Raw genomic sequence first — 17,523 nt, forward strand, 5'->3', positions numbered from 1 at the left:
GGGCCTTTGGTGGCACAGGAGTAAGGGACATGCCAGAAGGTGTGCCGTGAAGCAGGTGTTTACACAGGAAAACCTTGGGCTGGGAGAGCGCGGCACTAGGGTGGCCCCATCAGCGCGCCGGCCGTGCGTTTGGGAGCCGCGGAGCCCGAGGAGCGAGGGCAGTGCGAGCTGCTTCTAAGATCCCTAAACCCTCCTGCCCCACGACTCCCTGCTCGCAGGGTCTGTATCCTGTGGTCTCAATCCGCACAGAAGCCGGAGAGCTTAGGGACCCGGAGAGTAAGTGAAACAGAACCACACAAGAAAGCTGCTCCTGGACTTGGTACCACGGAGAGCCACTCTCATTCCAAGTGCAGCAAGAGACGCGCTTAACAAAGAGCCCTTTCTCGGACCGAGGCCTGACGGGTCTGAAGGGCTGAACGCAGAGGCAGGCGGCCCCCCTGGGGCTGCAGGAAGGACAGTGGAATGGGAGAACGGTCTCCCCTGCGGGCACAGCCGGGCTTAGAGCACGGGGGGTGCGGGAAGACAGGCGGCATCACAGTCATTTAAAAATGCTTTACATTTTAAACTTCTGCAGGGCGCTCACTGCCGACAGCTAAATCCCAGCAGGGCTTCCAAGCCCTTCACCGGGCGCTGCAGAGAGCCCTGGGGGACCCAAAGATTAACGCCACCTTTTCTCACGAGCGTCTTTTGACAGTCGGTCTTTTCCCTTAACGTTTCCACATTCTCCAGGTTCCGTGGTCCTTCTGACCATGAAATATGAAAGGAAAATGACGCTGACCGTGGGCACCGGCTGGGCAGCCCTGAGTGCTGGGTCTCTGTGTTGGATTAGGAGTCAGGGCACCTGGGTCGGTCTCAGCTCTGCAACCTTTAGGAAGGGACCCTCCCTTGTGTCGTCTGTGAAACTGCGAAGGACAGGAAAGCTGCGAGAAATCACTAAATGCCATGAAGTCGAGAGCCCGGCGATGGCGCGGGCAGGGCTGCTGATGCCACAGGCCCTTCTTCCTCTCCTGCCCTCAGGGGCCACGAACCTTCCTAGGACCTTGGCTATCTTTTGGGGGAGATCAGAACACAGGCCCCCGTCCCTTACCTTCTTTTCATTGACGTCCACCTGCTCCCCCTCCTCGCTCACGTCCGCCGGCATGTCCTTGATCTTGTTCAGGAGCTCGGCCTTGGGGGCAGACACACGGTAGTAGGCCGGGCAGTTGACCAGCACGCCCACCGCTTCCCTGTCTTCACCCCTGCATCGTAAGAACAAGAGTACACAGCACGTTCCAGAAGCTTCGCCTCACCACCTGCTGCTTCTTCAGAAATGTGTGAAAAATTCTATTCAGTCCCTTCCCAGAGATTAGATGAATAATATTTACTGAGTGATTACCATGCGTGGGGCTCTTGAGTCCAGGCAGACCTGGGCTGGAAAACGCCAAAGGCAATACCAGGGAGACTGGGAGTCAGGCCTGCCGATCTCCCAGATGCCTCTGGGTGAGTGTAGCCTTTTGTGAAAAGCGTAAGAACGATGCTGACTCCCTGTTTCACAGGGGGCCTTGGGGCAGCTGTGACTCAGTGAATGTGGAGGTATTTTCAAGGTGCTGCGCGCATCTCAGACTGCACGGTCACGGAATCTTCCCGACACCTGCCATAATTGTTGCCGGGATGCACAGCATTTTCCCTTCTCACGTGAGCACGCCATCCCGGATGAGCCCAGGAAACCTAGAGCCTGCTGGTCAGTGCGGACGGGACGTGAAGTTGACTCCTCGTTACACAGCAGGGGTGCCGAGAGTTTGGAGAACAAACCAGGAATTGAGAAACCGGATAGCGAGTCAGCGTTCTGTGTCTTACTATAACCAAGCTGTCTCTCCGGGTATAAGTCAGGTCTACCAGCTGAGCAAATGACGCCACGGGAGTGGGTTCGGTTCTCTTGGAGACGCATTTCAACCTGGTGACTTAACATCTAGGCCAACATTTTGCTGTGGCATAAAGACCCACCCCAAAAAGTCATTTTTACTGGTCTCTGGCTTGCTAGAACTATTCTTCTAAGCAATATGGTTTCTTGTTAAATGTTCTAAGCAACATTTAATTCACTTAATTGAAAAAACTGGAAAAGGTCTTCACTTTTCCACCCAAATATACTCATTGCATAACAAATCGGCTTCTCGAGCATTTAACTAACTAACCCTCCCGAAGGCTGTTGGCCGAGTCGCACACACCAGGACAATGCTCCTTCCCACCAGAAGAGGGCGCAGGCCACCCTCTTGAAATTCCTCCCGCGGGTCTCCGGGCTGCAAGGTAGTGACTTTTCCGTTCACTTCCACATTGAGAACGCAAGCTCTCGAGATGATGCTAGGAAATGCTCAGCTGAGGAGGTATCTGTAAGGGACTCTGGACTTTCTACAGCAGAGGTCAGAGAACAGAACGGATGGCAGGTCCTGACGTTGATCTGCTACAGACACGCATCGTTAAGGGACCGGCACACCCGCACAGCCTTGTGCTTGGGTCCCTCGTGGAGCCCAGCGGACTGGCTGGCACGTGGCAGGCACTCAGGGAGCGTCTGCTGAACCATGACCCGGGATAAGTCACTTCACCTCCGTCAGTCTCTGCCAGGTCTGAAGCGTGGGAAGGACGAAGGGACAGTTCGGGCCTCAGACCAGGAGAGGCTCCAACCAGCTACCCAAGAGCCCGTAAGGACTCCGTAACTCTTCCTCCCCTTCCCCCAAGTCAAAGCATAGTACTCCCGTCAGTAAGTTAGTTAGGACCAGTTGGAAATCTCTGAAAGGCCAGACCAAATTTAGATGAAGCGCTGTGTTCATTTGGTCTAGACGCCACTAACTACGGAGTTCCGGTCCCTCAACCCGCACAGCCTCCACTGAAGATTAAAAAGAAAACAAAAACCACTTTAAACCTTTCCCAAGTTGGCCTTGAAGGAAATCAAATATGCAAGGAAACAGTGCAATAACCCAGGAGAACTCAGAAGAATGACCAACGCAGACCCCGGAGGCGGGGTGCTGGGATGCATCGCGTCGCGGCGATCACGCGCTCCGGGCACTGCGCGGCCACGTTCAGGTCCTCCTGGATTTTCAGGACGAAGCGAACATCCACGCTAAGTCTCGCGGTGTGGCTGTCAGCGTAGTGAACGAGCCCTTTTGTGCCAGCTTCCTCCTTCCCACAGTCTGTGCCCGCCTCCGCCTGGAGGCGGTCTCTGACGTGCTCACCCCTTCCCCTGCCCTCGCACAGACCCCCGTGGGACTCTCTATTAAGGTGACCCCGACCAAGAACGGACAGTTGCTTGTTCACGGAGCCGGCGACACTGCAAAGTCGTTAAGCGAGCGGGCACGGTCATCGTGCCCTTTTGGGATCCGGAGGCCGCCACTCCCGTGTTCTAGGACCTCGGTGGGGCACGGCCTTCATTTCTCTGTGCTTCCGTTTCCCCACTCGTAAAAGGGAGATAAAACTGGGAGCCACGTCAGGAGGTTCTTGTTGAAGACTGAATCAGATAACGCTCACACGAAACATCCACACAGTGATTCACACGAAGAACTGAGCACAGTTAACGGTACCGATGGCAGTTATCAGCACTACTACTATTTTTGTTGTAGGGCAGGTGCCTGGTAAGGTCGGTCTGTCCCACGTCCCACTCCTCAGAGCCATGCTAAGGCGGCGACGGAGTGTCACTCTCGGGTCAGAGCCTCTGGAGGCAGGAAAACACGTAAGTTGTCCTAGACTGACCACCGCCCCCGGGGGAGGAGTTTCGAAGTCTGTCTCTGCAGGCATTCCCAGGGACTTACCTCTTGCTTTCATCTCCTGAGCAGGTGACCGTTCTCTGCGCGGCCTTTCTCTTCGCGCTGTTCTCTTTCCGCAAGTTACCGTCTCGGGGAAACAAACCTGCCATTAGGTCCATAGTCGTCTTCAGCCTGGAGTCGGGATCCAAAATGTCTGCTAGAGATTTGTCTTGGTGGACGATTTCCTTGGCCAGAGCCTCTGTTCGGATGTCTTCGGAGGACTTCTGAGAGCCGGAGCTGACATTGTTCTCTAAACCTTGAGTCCCACAGACGGGGTTGTTGATGGGAGGGGGCTGCCCGGGGCTGGGCTGCTGGCCAAGGGCCCCGTCGGGTTGGGGCAGAGCACCCACGCTGGAAGGGGGGTTGCTCTCGTTGGCCTCTGAACCCTCGACAGAAGTTTGGGAGCCGGAAGCCGGGGTCTGACGGCCAGCCGAATGGACTGTACCGGGAACGGACCCTCCCTTGGCAACGGTCACCTCGGCGAATTTGCTGGAGCTGCCGGGGATGTTAAAACAGAGAAGGTAAAAGTGGGGTCAGCAGGAGGCAGGAAGACTCGGGGCTGTTGCTTCTCACGTGAGGAACGGAAGGACAAGGTAGTCGTGCTCTGAGGTTATCACCCCCCAAACTGCAGGTTCCTAAAGAGCATCCTCCCCAGCCCAGCGCTGGTCACAGGGAAGCTGCGACTTTGTAAGGGGGAGGGACCTAGTGGGAATTCAGTTGGGGTGGATGTTGCGGTGAGATTTCCAGAGCTTTCTGAAAGGTCCCGGGGATCGGAGGGCTGTGGTGCTACGTCCCTCCCGTGGTGTCTACAGGGAGTTGCCGCAGAGGCAACGTGTTCTTCTGGGGCTGGAGATCGCCTGGCCCAGGGAGCATTGCTTCGGAGGAGCTATAGCACCCATTCTCTGGGCAAGATTTTCCCCCAACGTAACCGACCTTTAGCTCCGCTCTTTGTCCTCTCCAATGGACACGGAGCGACTCCAACAAAGCTGAGCACAGCCTGTCTGTAGCCCAACCGCTTTTTCTTTGGAGTGAGGCTGCCTCTAGGCTATTCTGCGCCTCGCTCTGTCCTCCATTCTCTCTCCCTGTCACACACACCCCGCGTGTTTCCAGCACGGCCTGAGGGTGGGCAGGCGAACCTGTTTTAGGGCTCGACGCCAGGAGGCCCACGGACACCCACAGAGAAGCCGTATTTTCCGGTATCGGCTCTGTCAGTAATGAAAGCGACATTTCTCTTTTCTCCGTCTTCCTCCTCTGCCTCTTTAAAGATTTTTTTTGTTTAATTTATTTATTTGTCAGAGAGAGAGAGCACAGGCAGAGAGGCAGGCAGAGGCAGAGGGAGAAGCAGGCTCGCGGCCGAGCAAGGAGCCCGATGCGGGACTCGATCCCAGGACACTGGGATCATGACCTGAGCCGAAGGCAGAGGCTTAACCCACTGAGCCAGCCGGGGTCCCCCTCCTCTGCCTCTTTAACCGATTGGGAGCTCAAGCAGGGAAGAGAGATGTCGCACCTTTGGAACTTATCACGCCCTCAGAAATGAACGCTGCCTTTGGGCCTTTGGTGCTCACTTATCGCACTCTCGTTCCGTCGCTCCCCATGCTAGAAACTGGCTCCTAAGGCAGCGACCAGCCACAGTAAACGAATGACCCGGTTCTGCCGGTTTCATCCCTCGAGTCTATAGGGTCCCCACACCAGGCCGCTTCTGTGGCCCGCGGGAGGGCTGTGGGGAGGCTGCAGGGTGACCATCTCTTACCAGAGGCGCAGCCTTCCTTTCGGGCCTCTGCGGGGGCTCGCCCTGCACGGTGTCCCCGCTTACCTGGGACGGGGCCCCTTGGGAGCCTCGCTGCCCGGCGCCGGGGCGCACACAGCTTGGGGAGGAGGCGGGGGAAAGTCGTCCAGGCCGTCCGCCGGGGGGTCCTGGCTCCGTGGAGGCGGCGGGGGTGCGGGCAGCTCAAATGCGGGGCTGGACGCGGCACTGCGGTCCGAGTCCCTCACGAACACGTCGTCCTCGTCGTCCTCCCGGGCCGGTGGGGAGGCCCGCAGGGCGGACTCCGATATCCGGAGGGAGATCCTCCCCGGGGCGCTCGGGGTTCCGGGCGGCGTGCGGTCAGGGGCGCTGCCCGAGCTCGGAGGGGGCTGCTGTGCCCTGTAGCGCTGCGGGCTTGCGCGCTCCGGTGGGGGAGAGGCCTCGGGGCGGCCGTGCTCCCTGGAGGGCTCCCCGGCCGCGGGGGCGCACTTCACGCGCGGCGGGGCCGGCCACGGAGGCTGCGACACCCGCCTCCTCGTTGCCCCTTCGGTTCCGGGCTCTGGGCTGTTGGGCTCGTGGCCTCGGGGGCTGGCAGGCTGCACCAGGCTGTGACCGTTGCTCCTGTGGGTCACCGCCAGGCTGTGGGGCGGCAGAGGCTGTTGGCCCGTCTGACCGTCCCTTCCAGCAGGCCGATCGGCCGCAGCCTGCGAGCTCCAGGGGGCAGGGGACGGCAGAGCTGAGCCGAGTGGGGTCCGGGGTGCGGCCCTGGTGTCTGCGGGATGCCCCGGCACTGCTGTGGGCAGCAGCCCAGGGCGAGGCGTTGCTCCGCTAGCCTGCCTCTGCGGGTCCAGGGGTCCAGGACACTTGCTGGGAACAGAGGCTCCGCCAATGGCTTTGTAGCCCGGACCACCCCAGCGAGGGCTAGGATGGTGTCTGAGCAAGGGCGTGTCCTCACCGCCTTTTTCGGAGCAACCGAGCGACCTGCAGAAGGACACAGACCCGGGGTTACGGGGCAGGACACAGACCCGGGGTTACAGAGCGGGACAGAGACCCGGGGTTATGGCTCAGAAGAAGGGGGCAAATACTGAACCCAGAGTTCATGACACAGATGGGAAAGCATTTAGGGAAAAGGACCCCAGAGAAGCTGCACACTGTCCCTCCGACTGCTTGTACAAAGAACGGAGTTTTTAAAAAAACGCCAGACAGGCATAAACCCCTACAGGAAAATGTCAAACGGCCGACTTGGGGCCACAACACATTTCCCATTATTAGGTCTCTCGCTGCTCCCCATGCCCACCCCGGCATGCATATCCCGCATCCGGCGGCTCTGCAGGGCAGGCTTCAGGATATGAAAGGAAACAGGTCCATTTTTTCAGGCCTTTTTAGGACTCCTTTGGGAAGAAGAGTGCTGCCTTAGTCTCTCCCAGTGGGATCCCCATGGGAGAGGTCTGTTGGGAAAGCATCTGCGTGGGCTGCCGAATTTGGAGGTTTTATTTACCATTTTCCTTTAGTCCCCTAGTGTTTTCATTTTTTAGAATGGAAAGTAAGAGAGAGGGGGAGAGTCTCACTGAAGGAGCTAATAAGCAATTATCTCTGTAGAGAGAGATTGATAATAATGAGCAAACAGGGTACATGGCGATTTAAACACTGTCTTCCACCTTGGCTCTGAGGACAAACCCAACAATTTCTAATACTTTCGTTATGACGTTCTAAAGGGAAAACAAACAGAAATCCACAGCACTCCCTGCTGCCACACAAGAGTTAATAAAATCAATCTCCAGCAAACCCATCCTCGTTTGAAAATTCCACATTTGGAGCTCTTGGGATGCCCATGAATCTGGAGAGCAGATGGAACTTTTCATTTTACAGATCCGAGTCCCCAGGGAGCTGTGGCTCAGTCCCCAGGCAGAGCCCCAGCACGGTCCTGCCATAAACCCGCCCACGCACCAGGCCAGGATAACGCAGCATATGGAAGGGAAAGGCTACAAAGAACCAAATTAGCTCTTCTCGTGATGTTGTTTCTGTATCATAAATGCAGATGGTTAAGGGCCTGTCTCAGAGGCGACTCTGCCCTTCCCCTGAAATATCCTTTTCATTTAGAGGCGGTTTCTTCACCGAGAACCTCTCACTCTCTAAGATGGGCTGCTCTGTCCTTCCTGGTGGGTTCCCAAAAGGGTGAACTGAAAACCCAAAGGCAGGAGACGTGCTGGGTGCTCTCCTCCCGTACTCATTTTGGTATCCTCAGGACCTGGTACAAAGCACCGTGTCAGTAAATGTCTGTTGAACGAGCAATATCTCTGCCCAACTGTTCAGACGAGGATATAAGCAATTTTTACACTCGATGTCCTCTAACAGGACACGGAATAAGTGGAATCTGTTTTAATGACTAACCTGGGCGCGTTCATTTTATTATGCGCTTTTTTAAAAGGAGACATATCACTAAAAACCTACATGCGATATTTATCCTTTATTTATTTTATTTAGGATTTTATTTATTTATTTGTCAGAGACAGAGCACAGGCAGGCAGAGAGGCAGACAGAGTCAGAGGGAGAAGCAGGCTCCCTGCCGAGCAAGGAACCTGAGGTGGGACTCAATCCCAGGACGCTGGGATCATGACCTGAGCCAAAGGCAGCCGCTTAACCCACTGAGCCACCGAGGTATCCCTATTATCTTTTATTTAAAATAAAACCCAAATAAATGTTGATGTATCCTTAGTTTATATTTAATCTTCTTCGTTTTTAGGAACCCTACTTAAATTGTATATTTTTGAAGCTAATGTTTGAGTTAAATGCTTAGTCTGGTTGAGAATGCTTCTCCTTGGTGATTGTATTTTTTCAAGAACAAAGGCTAGGGCAAGAGATTTTGTTTGAGTGTCTTTTATTTTTATTATATTTTCAAGATCTTATTTATTTTTTAGAGAGTGCACAACGAGGGAGAGCAGCAGAAAGAGGGAGAAGTGGGCTTCCCACTGAGCAAGGAGCCCCTTGCAGAACTGGGACCCTGGGACCATGACCTGAGCCGAAAGCAGATACTTAATCGACTGAGCCACCCAGGTGTCCTGGAGTCTCTTTTATACTAGAGTGTGAGAGACAGACAGCTGTTGATAGGTATCTAGGAATACTAACATTCAAGAATGGAGTTTGAAGGCAATTAGTCTCATTTTTTTTTCTTCATAGCTTTTTTAAAAAATGTGATAAACAGGATGCCTGGGTGGCTCAGTTGGTTAAGTGGCTGCCTTCAGCTCAGGTCATGATCCCAGCATCCTGGGATCGAGTCCCACATCAGGCTCCTTGCTCAGCAGGGAGCCTGCTTCTCCCTCTGCCTCTTGCCTGCCACTCTGTCTGTCTGTGCTCACTCTGACAATCTGACAAATAAATAAAATCTTTTTAAAAAAACGTGATAAACACATAAAATCTACTACTCTATTCTTAAATGTTCGGTTCGGTAGTGTTAAGAATATCCACACTGTTGTGCAACAGAGCTCCAGAACTTTCTCTTCTTGTAAATCTGAAACTCTATATCCACTAAGTAACAATTCCTCCCAGCCCTGGTCACCTCTACTTCCTGTTTCTATGGATTTGACTACTTTGTGATGCCTTATATAAGTGGAATCTGATTTGTCTTTTTGTGTCTGGTGTATTTCACTTAGCATAATGTCTCCAAGGTTCATCCATGTTGTAGTGTGCGCCAGAATTCCCATTTTACTCTATGTAAAGAGTAATACTCTATGTATGTACCATGTTTACTCTATTGAGACACAGTGTTGCTATGAACATGGGTGTGAAAATAGCTCTTCAAGTTTCAAGACAATTGCTTTCAACTCTTTCCGATACAGACTCAGAAGTGGGAGTGCGAGGGGATATGGTAGATCTATTTTTAATTTTTTTGAGGAAACTACGTACTGTTTTCCAAGGCAGCTGGACCATTTTGCAGTCCCACCAACTGTTTTTGGTGGGGGAGAAGACATTTATTACCTGGCTATAAATTAGGAGTGACGGGGGGAAGGGGGAGGAGGGCGAGAGCCTAGGAGTCATGTTTGCACGAGGGGTCCGATGTCTTCCCATGCTCACCAACACCCGTTTCTTATGGTTTCGTGGTGGTGGGTGTTTTTTCGCTGTAGCCATCCCGAGGGGTACGAGTGGAATCTTATAGTGGTTTTGACTTGTGTTTCTCCCATAGTGATGTGGAGCATCCTTTCGTATGTTTGTTGGCTAGTTTGTTTGTTTGCTTGTTTTCATCTCTGGAGAACTGTCCGCTCAAGTTCTTTCCGTCATTGAGGTATTTGATTTTTTGTGATTGTTTCACCTTTGACTTCAGACGATTCTCTTTTGGCAGTGCTCTCGGTCACTGATAGTTTTCCCTTGTCTCTAACTTTTAAGCACTGCACTGAAACTAACCCGTTCTGAGTCTCACCTTGAATACTTTCTCTACTTGAAGCACAACTCTGGGAGGGAAAGTACATAGTCTGCTAGTTCAGAAGTGACTTAGTACCCGCTTTCTGACACCACAGGGGCTGCCTCTTGTTTAAGAGTGAGAGGGGAAGGGCAGAGGGAGAGGCGGAAGCAGGCTCCCCACGGAGCAGGGAGCCAGATGCGGGGCTCGATCCCAGGACCCTGAGATCATGACCTGAGCCAACGGCAGAGGCTTTAACCCACTGAGTCACCCAGGCGCCCCTTGATGGCAGTTTTAAACTAACTTTCCCATTTCCTATCCCTAACGGCCTAAAAATTATGATTTGGGAGCTTTATTTTTTACTCCATGTGCTTCTGATGCGTTTGTCTTGCTTTGTGAGGCTGTTCGCGAGACGCCCATACCCCCCCTGGGCTCTAGTCGCCGCACCCGATCCTCTGCGCGCAGAGCCGGGAGAGAGCCCCACACGGCCCCGTGGTGAAGGCCTCGGCCTTTGCTCCGTGAACCTTTCTAAGGCTAAACTTACCTGACGTCAACTACTGCCTCATTCAAAGTGCACATTCAAAACCTATTCCGAGTAAGAATCATTTTTAGAGAAAGTCCTCTATAAAGGAAAAATTTTAAAGTTTCCTATGGCCTAGACAAACTGGAAAGGCAGCGCACAATACGGTGAAACATGGTAATGTCACATGTCCCTTCCTGGCAGAGCGGAAGAGAAGCACCGGCGTCCAGCACTCACAAGGCAGAGAGCCTCCGAAACACACGGACATACCTGGGTCCAGGGGCAGCCGAATAGCACGGATCCTTCATGAGACCAAAGCTGCTGTTTTCCCCCAAAACCACATCCTTGAAACACAAGAAAGGCACAGCGTTATTACCAACACACAGGCATTTACCTTTACTGAGAGGGTGACAGGAGAAAGGACAAAGCACGTTTGTCGGAGGCCTACTGGGTCGGGCACCAGCGCGGCGCTGTCGCGTACCGTCCGCTTCACCCCCAGAGCCCCAGGAAGTACTGCTAACCCCAGGCCACTGAGGAGGAGACAGGCCCAAAGCCGTTGCCCTTCCCGAGGCCACAAGCGGCAGGCCTAGGGTTCGGACCTCGGTCTGTCTCCCCACGGGCCTCTCCTCACAAGGACATGTTCTGAGCAGAAGTCTGATGACAGTCACCCCCAGGGCTCAAAATGACCCCGCACGTGAGATAGAGCGGCGAAAGTCACTTCGAAGGCACAGACTTTTCAAACAGCGATAGGGAAACATGGGAGAGGACAACAAAAGGACAGTTCATAGAATTTAGCAAAAATCTCAAATGTCCTCAGTTATAATGAGAGAAGACATATGAATCTGGCTTGTAATCAGGTTGAGGCATATTCTTTTCAGGAAAAGAAACATTTCACCCACATGTAATCTATCAATAACTGTGCGTTTCAGGGTAGTCATTACATATATATATATACATATATATATATATTTTACAAATTTCATTTTTATTTATTTGACAGAGATCACAAGTAGGCAGAGAGAGAGAGAGGAGGAAGCAGGCTCCCCACTGAGCAGAGGGCCTGATGCGGGGCTCGATCCCGGGACCCTGAGACCATAACCTGAGGTGAAGGCAGAGACTTAACCCCCTGAGCCACCCAGGCGCCCTTATACTTGTTTTCAATGAGGGTGCGGGTTGGTTTCCTGAAAGGGTGCTAGGTGAGGTGTTTTTGGGTTTTTTGGGCAAGTTTTTGATCGTACAATATTTGGCCCACGTGAACAGATCCTGATGAAAACAATGATGTTGCTCCTGATAATACATTTAATTTTCAATTATTTATAAATAACAGAAATTAAATCCATAGGATCCCTACACTTAGTGTTAGCAACTTACTTCACCACGAATCTGTCCAAAGGGCTAATAGCTTTCTACCTTTTTTCTTTTGGCCCAGTCAGTGGTAAAAGTATTAAAAGGCGGAAAAAAAAAAAAAAAAGGCGCACAGGTGGTCTCGGGCCGCAGGAAAAGCGAGCACGTAAATGCTGCCGACTGCGGCTACCCCTCGCTGCTTCTGCTGAGTGCTGGCGCTGTCAAGTACCTCGAAATCCCCAAACTCCGTGCGTGGAATCGTATCGGGCGCCCAACAGTCCCTCTGTGACTCAGTCTGCAACAATGGGGGGGGGGGGAGGTAACTGCCACTCCGTAACCCACAGTTCGAGTCGAGGGACCAGCATTCAAACCAGGATGGCTTCAAGCCCAGCATCTTTCCTTGGAATCTTAACGAGTGAGTGGAGGCTGGCCTGGATGCAATCAGCCTTGAATGGTTTGAGAAAAAGAAGTTCCATGTTTCTCCGATTTGCTCAAATATCACTCTAGGGAATGGGAATTCCTGCTCTCCACGAAACCTTACGGTCCTTTTAAATCTTTTCCCTGTTCACCCCCTCTTGATAAAAACGTGCAATTAAGTGAGAATGCTTCTAGATCTCCTTTGAGCTCCTTGCCCACTAACAATTAAGTGTATCTTCCCATTTTCTTATTTCCTTTGAATTTCAGTATGAGAATGAGTCTAACTTCTGCAGTCACATGAGTTGACCCCCAGAACATCAAGCTTAAGTTGATACTTACGTGGGTGTGCACCAGATGAGGTCAGACCCACGAATAGGCCATTAAGAGACCTCTCTAAATCTATCGATTACAGTACCATTTGGACAGAAGTCCAATATAGTACAAGCCCAAGGAGATCAATTTGTGTTGCGCTTACTTGCACTGATTTGGGCATAAATTCATTGCCAAAGGAGACTTTATACTTCTTACCAGTTTATGTAAATAAAGTACTTACAGCAACGGCTATGGGAGAAATACGAGGGTTAGAGTTATTCCAATAGACACTTGGGTAAATGTCTGTGTTTGTCAGTTATCTGACTTCTGGGGACTGATTTAAAAATAACCCTGTTCTTAGTCTTCATTAGGTATAGCAAACTTAAGACTTTATTATAAACCTGAAGTCTGTCGAATCCCGATGCTTACTCTTGCTTCGGGTTCGGAGTTAGATATCTTGCTATTTCTGTGGCCAGGGAAACACGAAGACAGTAGGACTCGCCTACTGCGGGTATCAGTTTCCAAGTGTCTGCTAAAATGAATTAGGAATCCATTTGAGAAATCTTAAAATTTTATAAATGGGAATGACGGTAATCAATAAATGTTAAAATGAAATCAACTCATTGGCTTGAAGTTTTCAGATAGATATTTAACTCCTGCCTCCTCCCATCCCTAGTCTTTTTTTATTCAAGGAGGGAACGTGGTATAGTGACTGCAGAATCTGGAGTCAGACAGCAGAGGGTCAAAAACCTCGCTCCCACTATCAGGCAAATTTCTCACCCTTTCTGTGTCTCGGACCTTCAACTGAAACACAGAAACAACAGTATCTACTTCTTTGCATGCATGTGAGGATTATTTTTCTGCTTATAAAACATGTAGAACAATGACTGATACATACTTAGCAAACATTTATTATTATTATTAGCTATTTGTAACTTCACATTTCATGGAAAGGTGATTCTGTTTATCCACAGCTTGAATGGCTGCTTCCTGAGGGTTGAATGGCTGCTTCCTGAGGGTTGCTAGAATGATTTCCAAGCAGCCTTCTACAGAATCGGGCCTATGTCCAACACGTGGGATGAACTAAGCAATTTCCTCAGCAATCAAAGGACTATCATACCTTCACATGGTGAATATCTTATGTATCAGGAACCGAGGGCTCTGTAAATAACAATGAGAGCGAGAGAAACCTCTAACTCAGCATCTGGAAAAAACAAAACTCCCAGCCAATTATCTTCCTTCTCCAAAGGCTTCTTTTTATAGCTTTTGCTGGATTCTAAATCTATGCAATGAATAGGTGTGAATTTCCATCTCCAAAGCAGACATATTTGGGTATTATCTGGCAGTTGTGCGGGGCCCACCCATGTTAAAAAGGTTAAGTTTTCCGAAGTTTTAGAGAAAGCAGAAAATCGGCAAGAATTTGATGTGTCCTTCAGCTCCATCAACAATATCCATTTGTTCTGCAATTAACGCTTTTCAAACGACGAATTAACGGAGAAGTGGTAAGAGGCTGCGTGTTTCAGAGGGGACCATTGGGCAAGGGGAGGCCCAGGCCGGCGGACGGTCTCAGCAGGTCTCGGGCTCCGAGTGGGGGCAGCCTTCTGTGGTTGTCCAGGTGCAGGAACGATCAGTTTGTGTCAACAGAGGAACTGACTTCCCTGCTAAACTTGTTTTGGCGGCAGAAACTATCCTCATGAATGGACTTCTGAAAAGGAACTGAATCTTTGTCAAAAGCTTATAACATCCTGCTCCAATAGCATCTGGCTGGCAGGAGCGACGGGCATTTGTTCACGGTGCCATGGAATGAGCCAGCCCCAGAAAAAGGCTCCATATTTTGGCTTTAACTTAGTAGGCAGACAGTTTCTGCAGGGTTAGTTTCTCGGCGTTCTCTAAAGCTGGGGTGAGACAAATTCTTATTGACTATCTTCATTAAAGCTTAATAATAATGGTTAAGTCTCGAATTCATGCACATCGAAAAATAATATCCTGAAATAATATCCACAGTAATTGTGCAGAGCCTAGTTTTATTTTGTTTTATTATTCTTTTTAGCTAGTTCTACAAATAGGGACGGCTCTAGAGGACGGCTGTATGACAATGCAAGGAGAAGACCTTGCCGCGGCCCAGGTCTCGGGGCAAAGTCTGACTGCTGGGTGGGAGGATGGGAGCCGAGTCCCGGCACAGTTACAATCTGGGGGCTGGTCATCTGTCTTCAGAGTTTGTAGAAGCAAAGCAGCACAGATCAAGTATTTCATTTTGAAATATTTTCCCCTTCTGGCTTCAAAGTCCCCAAATTAAGTATTTAATATCGTACCCTCTTTACTGAAGAGGACGTAAATAAGGTTCTGTACTTCTCTAAAAAAGCTTTTCAAAATACACATTCCACTGAGACTTGGAGGCATTTCATCATTTCTCTACACCACCTATGTTTTAGCTTTATTTCCTAGTTTACCAGACTTGAGACTATTTGGGAAGAAAGCGGAGGAACAGTCACAGCCATCCAACTAATTCCCCAAGGGAGAATAATGAAATAGAGTAAGAAATAAATAGTGGGAGATGATTTAGTTTTCACCTAAACATTTCTGTTTTCTTTAGAGAACATGGGAAGAAAAATTGAGAAAATGTTTGGGTTGTTATGCTACCGAAGTGCCATCAAACTAGACATGGGTTTCCGGTGTTTTAGGTGGTGGGATGCGGAGCAGAAATTAGCTTTGTGCTTCTTTCTCAGGGGAGCAAAATGGTTAATGAAAGCTTATGGAGGATGGCCTCTATACAGTTTTCTGTGCATTCTGGGGAGAAAACATTTCTGGGTATTTTGGAACAGAACATATCTAGGTGGGTACAGCAAAAAAGGTCTCAGGCAGTAATGTCTGAATCTTTCCTTCTTAGAAGCTGTCTCTACCAACTCATGCCTCCCACACACAACCCCCACTCCTTTGTCCACATCCTGCCCATCCTTCACAGCCTGGTTCAGATACCATCTCCTTCAAGAGAAGCCCTTAGTTCCCCTCAGTGAGAATTCATCTCTCTCCCCTCCAGAGCGCATTATCAATCACTGCTCCAAAGTGCTCACTGGTCCTGAGTCATTTACATAGAAGTTCCTCATCTTCCTCGCTCGGTTGTGGACCCCAGAAAGGTGTGAGCCTTACTTCCTTCTGTGGTTCCCCCAGCCGTGCAGGACAGGGCTTTTCCTACAACACACGCTCTACAAATTCTTGCTAAACGACCGACTGCTCTGCTGGGGAAAGCGATGGGAGACGCGATGGAGGAGTGTGGTCCCTGTGCTAACCTGGATGTGGATTCCTAGTACCTGCCGAGGTGGGAAGGGAACCTTACTGTTCCCTTGATCTCCAGTGCACTTGCAGCGAGGAGGGACTACGAATTAGGGCAATTACTCGAGTCCTGGCAGTGCTCAGGTTCTACTGCTAGCTTGGCTCAACTGTCCAGCGGAAAGCACCCCATAATCTTCGAATAGTTCAAAGTCTTTATTAGAAAATCGTTTTATGTGAGAATTTGAAAGTCGGTGACTGCCCTATCTCACCAAAATGGTTACTCCAAGAATTCGGATGGGAGTCGGGGAGACCCAGGTTTGACGTGGGCAACAGACGACGGGGATTGTGAGGGTCAGTCAGATAACAAATGTGAAGCAGACTGAGCTGCCGGCCGGGGGTTCGGTAGCCAGTAACTATCAGAGTCAACCATTCATGTTTTGTAAATGCAAAAGTTGGAAACAGGATGCAAGGCTAAAATCTTTAAAATATTGAGACGCCATGTCTATTCCATGAATGTAAAAAAACCGAACCAGCAAAAAAGGGAATCCCTAATTTTCCTAACCATGCATTCTTGCACTGAGAGGCGGGTAACTCCGTGCAATGAAGTGTACACGCGTACACACACGGGCTTCTATGTGTATGTGTGTCTCCGTGTAGGATACATGGGTCTATACAAGATACCTCTACGACTGTGGATCTACGGGTCTGTATCTCCGTAAGGGTATCAGGGCATGGAGAAAGACATCACTCCAAGAAAACTAATGCTACCCTTTTGCCTGTGGCCAGAAGGTTAAAGCGGGGAGAGGTGTGGGGGGAGGGGACCCCCGCGGAGGCCGCACGTACCTGGCGCTGGTCCGCGGTGGGAGAGGACCGCGATCGCACGTGGACGGGCACGGCCAGGCTGTCGGAGCGCTCCAGCAGGTCCTCCGCGGACATGGACTTCCCAGCCCTCCTGGCCGCGGCTCCCCACAGGGAGGGCTCCCCAGGGGTCCTGTCCACCCTCTGGGCGCCCTTCGGTCCATAGTGACTCGCTCCGCCGAGCTGCTCCCTCGGGGCCTGGTCCCCGCGTCGCCGCTCGGCCGGGAGGCGGCCTCCAGCGAAGGAGCCGCTGCGGTCTCGCGGGGCCCGCGCGGTGTCCCCCTCGGCCCCCGGCGCCGTGGCGGGCAGGGGGGCGGCGTCCCTGCGGGGCTGCGGCGCGGGCTCCCGCAGCGAGCAGAGGCTGGCGGCCGGGGCGAGGCCGGGCTGCGGGTGGGCGCCCTGGACGCGCTCCCGCGGCTCCTGGAGGCCGCAGCCCGCCGCTCCCGGGGGCCGCTGGCCGGTCTTGCGCTGCACGTAGTCGGCCAGGGCGCTCTGCTGGAACTGCTTCAGCTCGGGGCCCGACAGGCAGAGCGCGGAGCAGGCCCTGCCGTCGCGCTCGAACACGCGCCGCCGGTCGGCCACGGAGCTCTCGGGGAGGCGCAGCCCGGGCCGCCGAGGGCTCAGCCGCGCCGGCGCCGCCTCCTCCGCGACGCCCACCTCGTTCATCTTGTCGGGCTCCGAGTACGAGCGCTTCTTCTGCTCGGGCGTCAGGCGCCGGCGCGGCCCCCTCCGGGCGGCGGGGGGCGGCGGGGCGGGCGGGGTCGCCGTCGGCCGGGGTCACGCTGTGCCGCTCGCGAGGGCTGTGCGGGGAGGCCGCCGCCTCCGGGCTCCGCAGCCCCACGTGCGCCGAGGCGGGCCGCGGGCGCCAGGGTCTCGACGCGGCGGGGGGGCC

General features: G+C 52.2%; 1 protein-coding gene across 1 annotated transcript in view; it reads right to left on the reverse strand.

Annotated features, from left to right (window-relative positions):
- The window catches only part of SHROOM3 (shroom family member 3), a 297,082-nt gene that overhangs the window by 13,179 nt on the left and 266,380 nt on the right, over positions 1 to 17,523 (reverse strand). The window contains 6 exon segments of the mRNA XM_045997798.1: positions 1,088 to 1,238; positions 3,780 to 4,268; positions 5,587 to 6,498; positions 10,701 to 10,774; positions 16,617 to 17,375; positions 17,377 to 17,523. Of these exon segments, the coding sequence (XP_045853754.1) occupies positions 1,088 to 1,238; positions 3,780 to 4,268; positions 5,587 to 6,498; positions 10,701 to 10,774; positions 16,617 to 17,375; positions 17,377 to 17,523 (2,532 nt within the window).

The sequence above is a fragment of the Meles meles genome, chromosome 2, assembly GCF_922984935.1.
Source record: "Meles meles chromosome 2, mMelMel3.1 paternal haplotype, whole genome shotgun sequence".
Taxonomy (NCBI): domain Eukaryota; kingdom Metazoa; phylum Chordata; class Mammalia; order Carnivora; family Mustelidae; genus Meles; species Meles meles.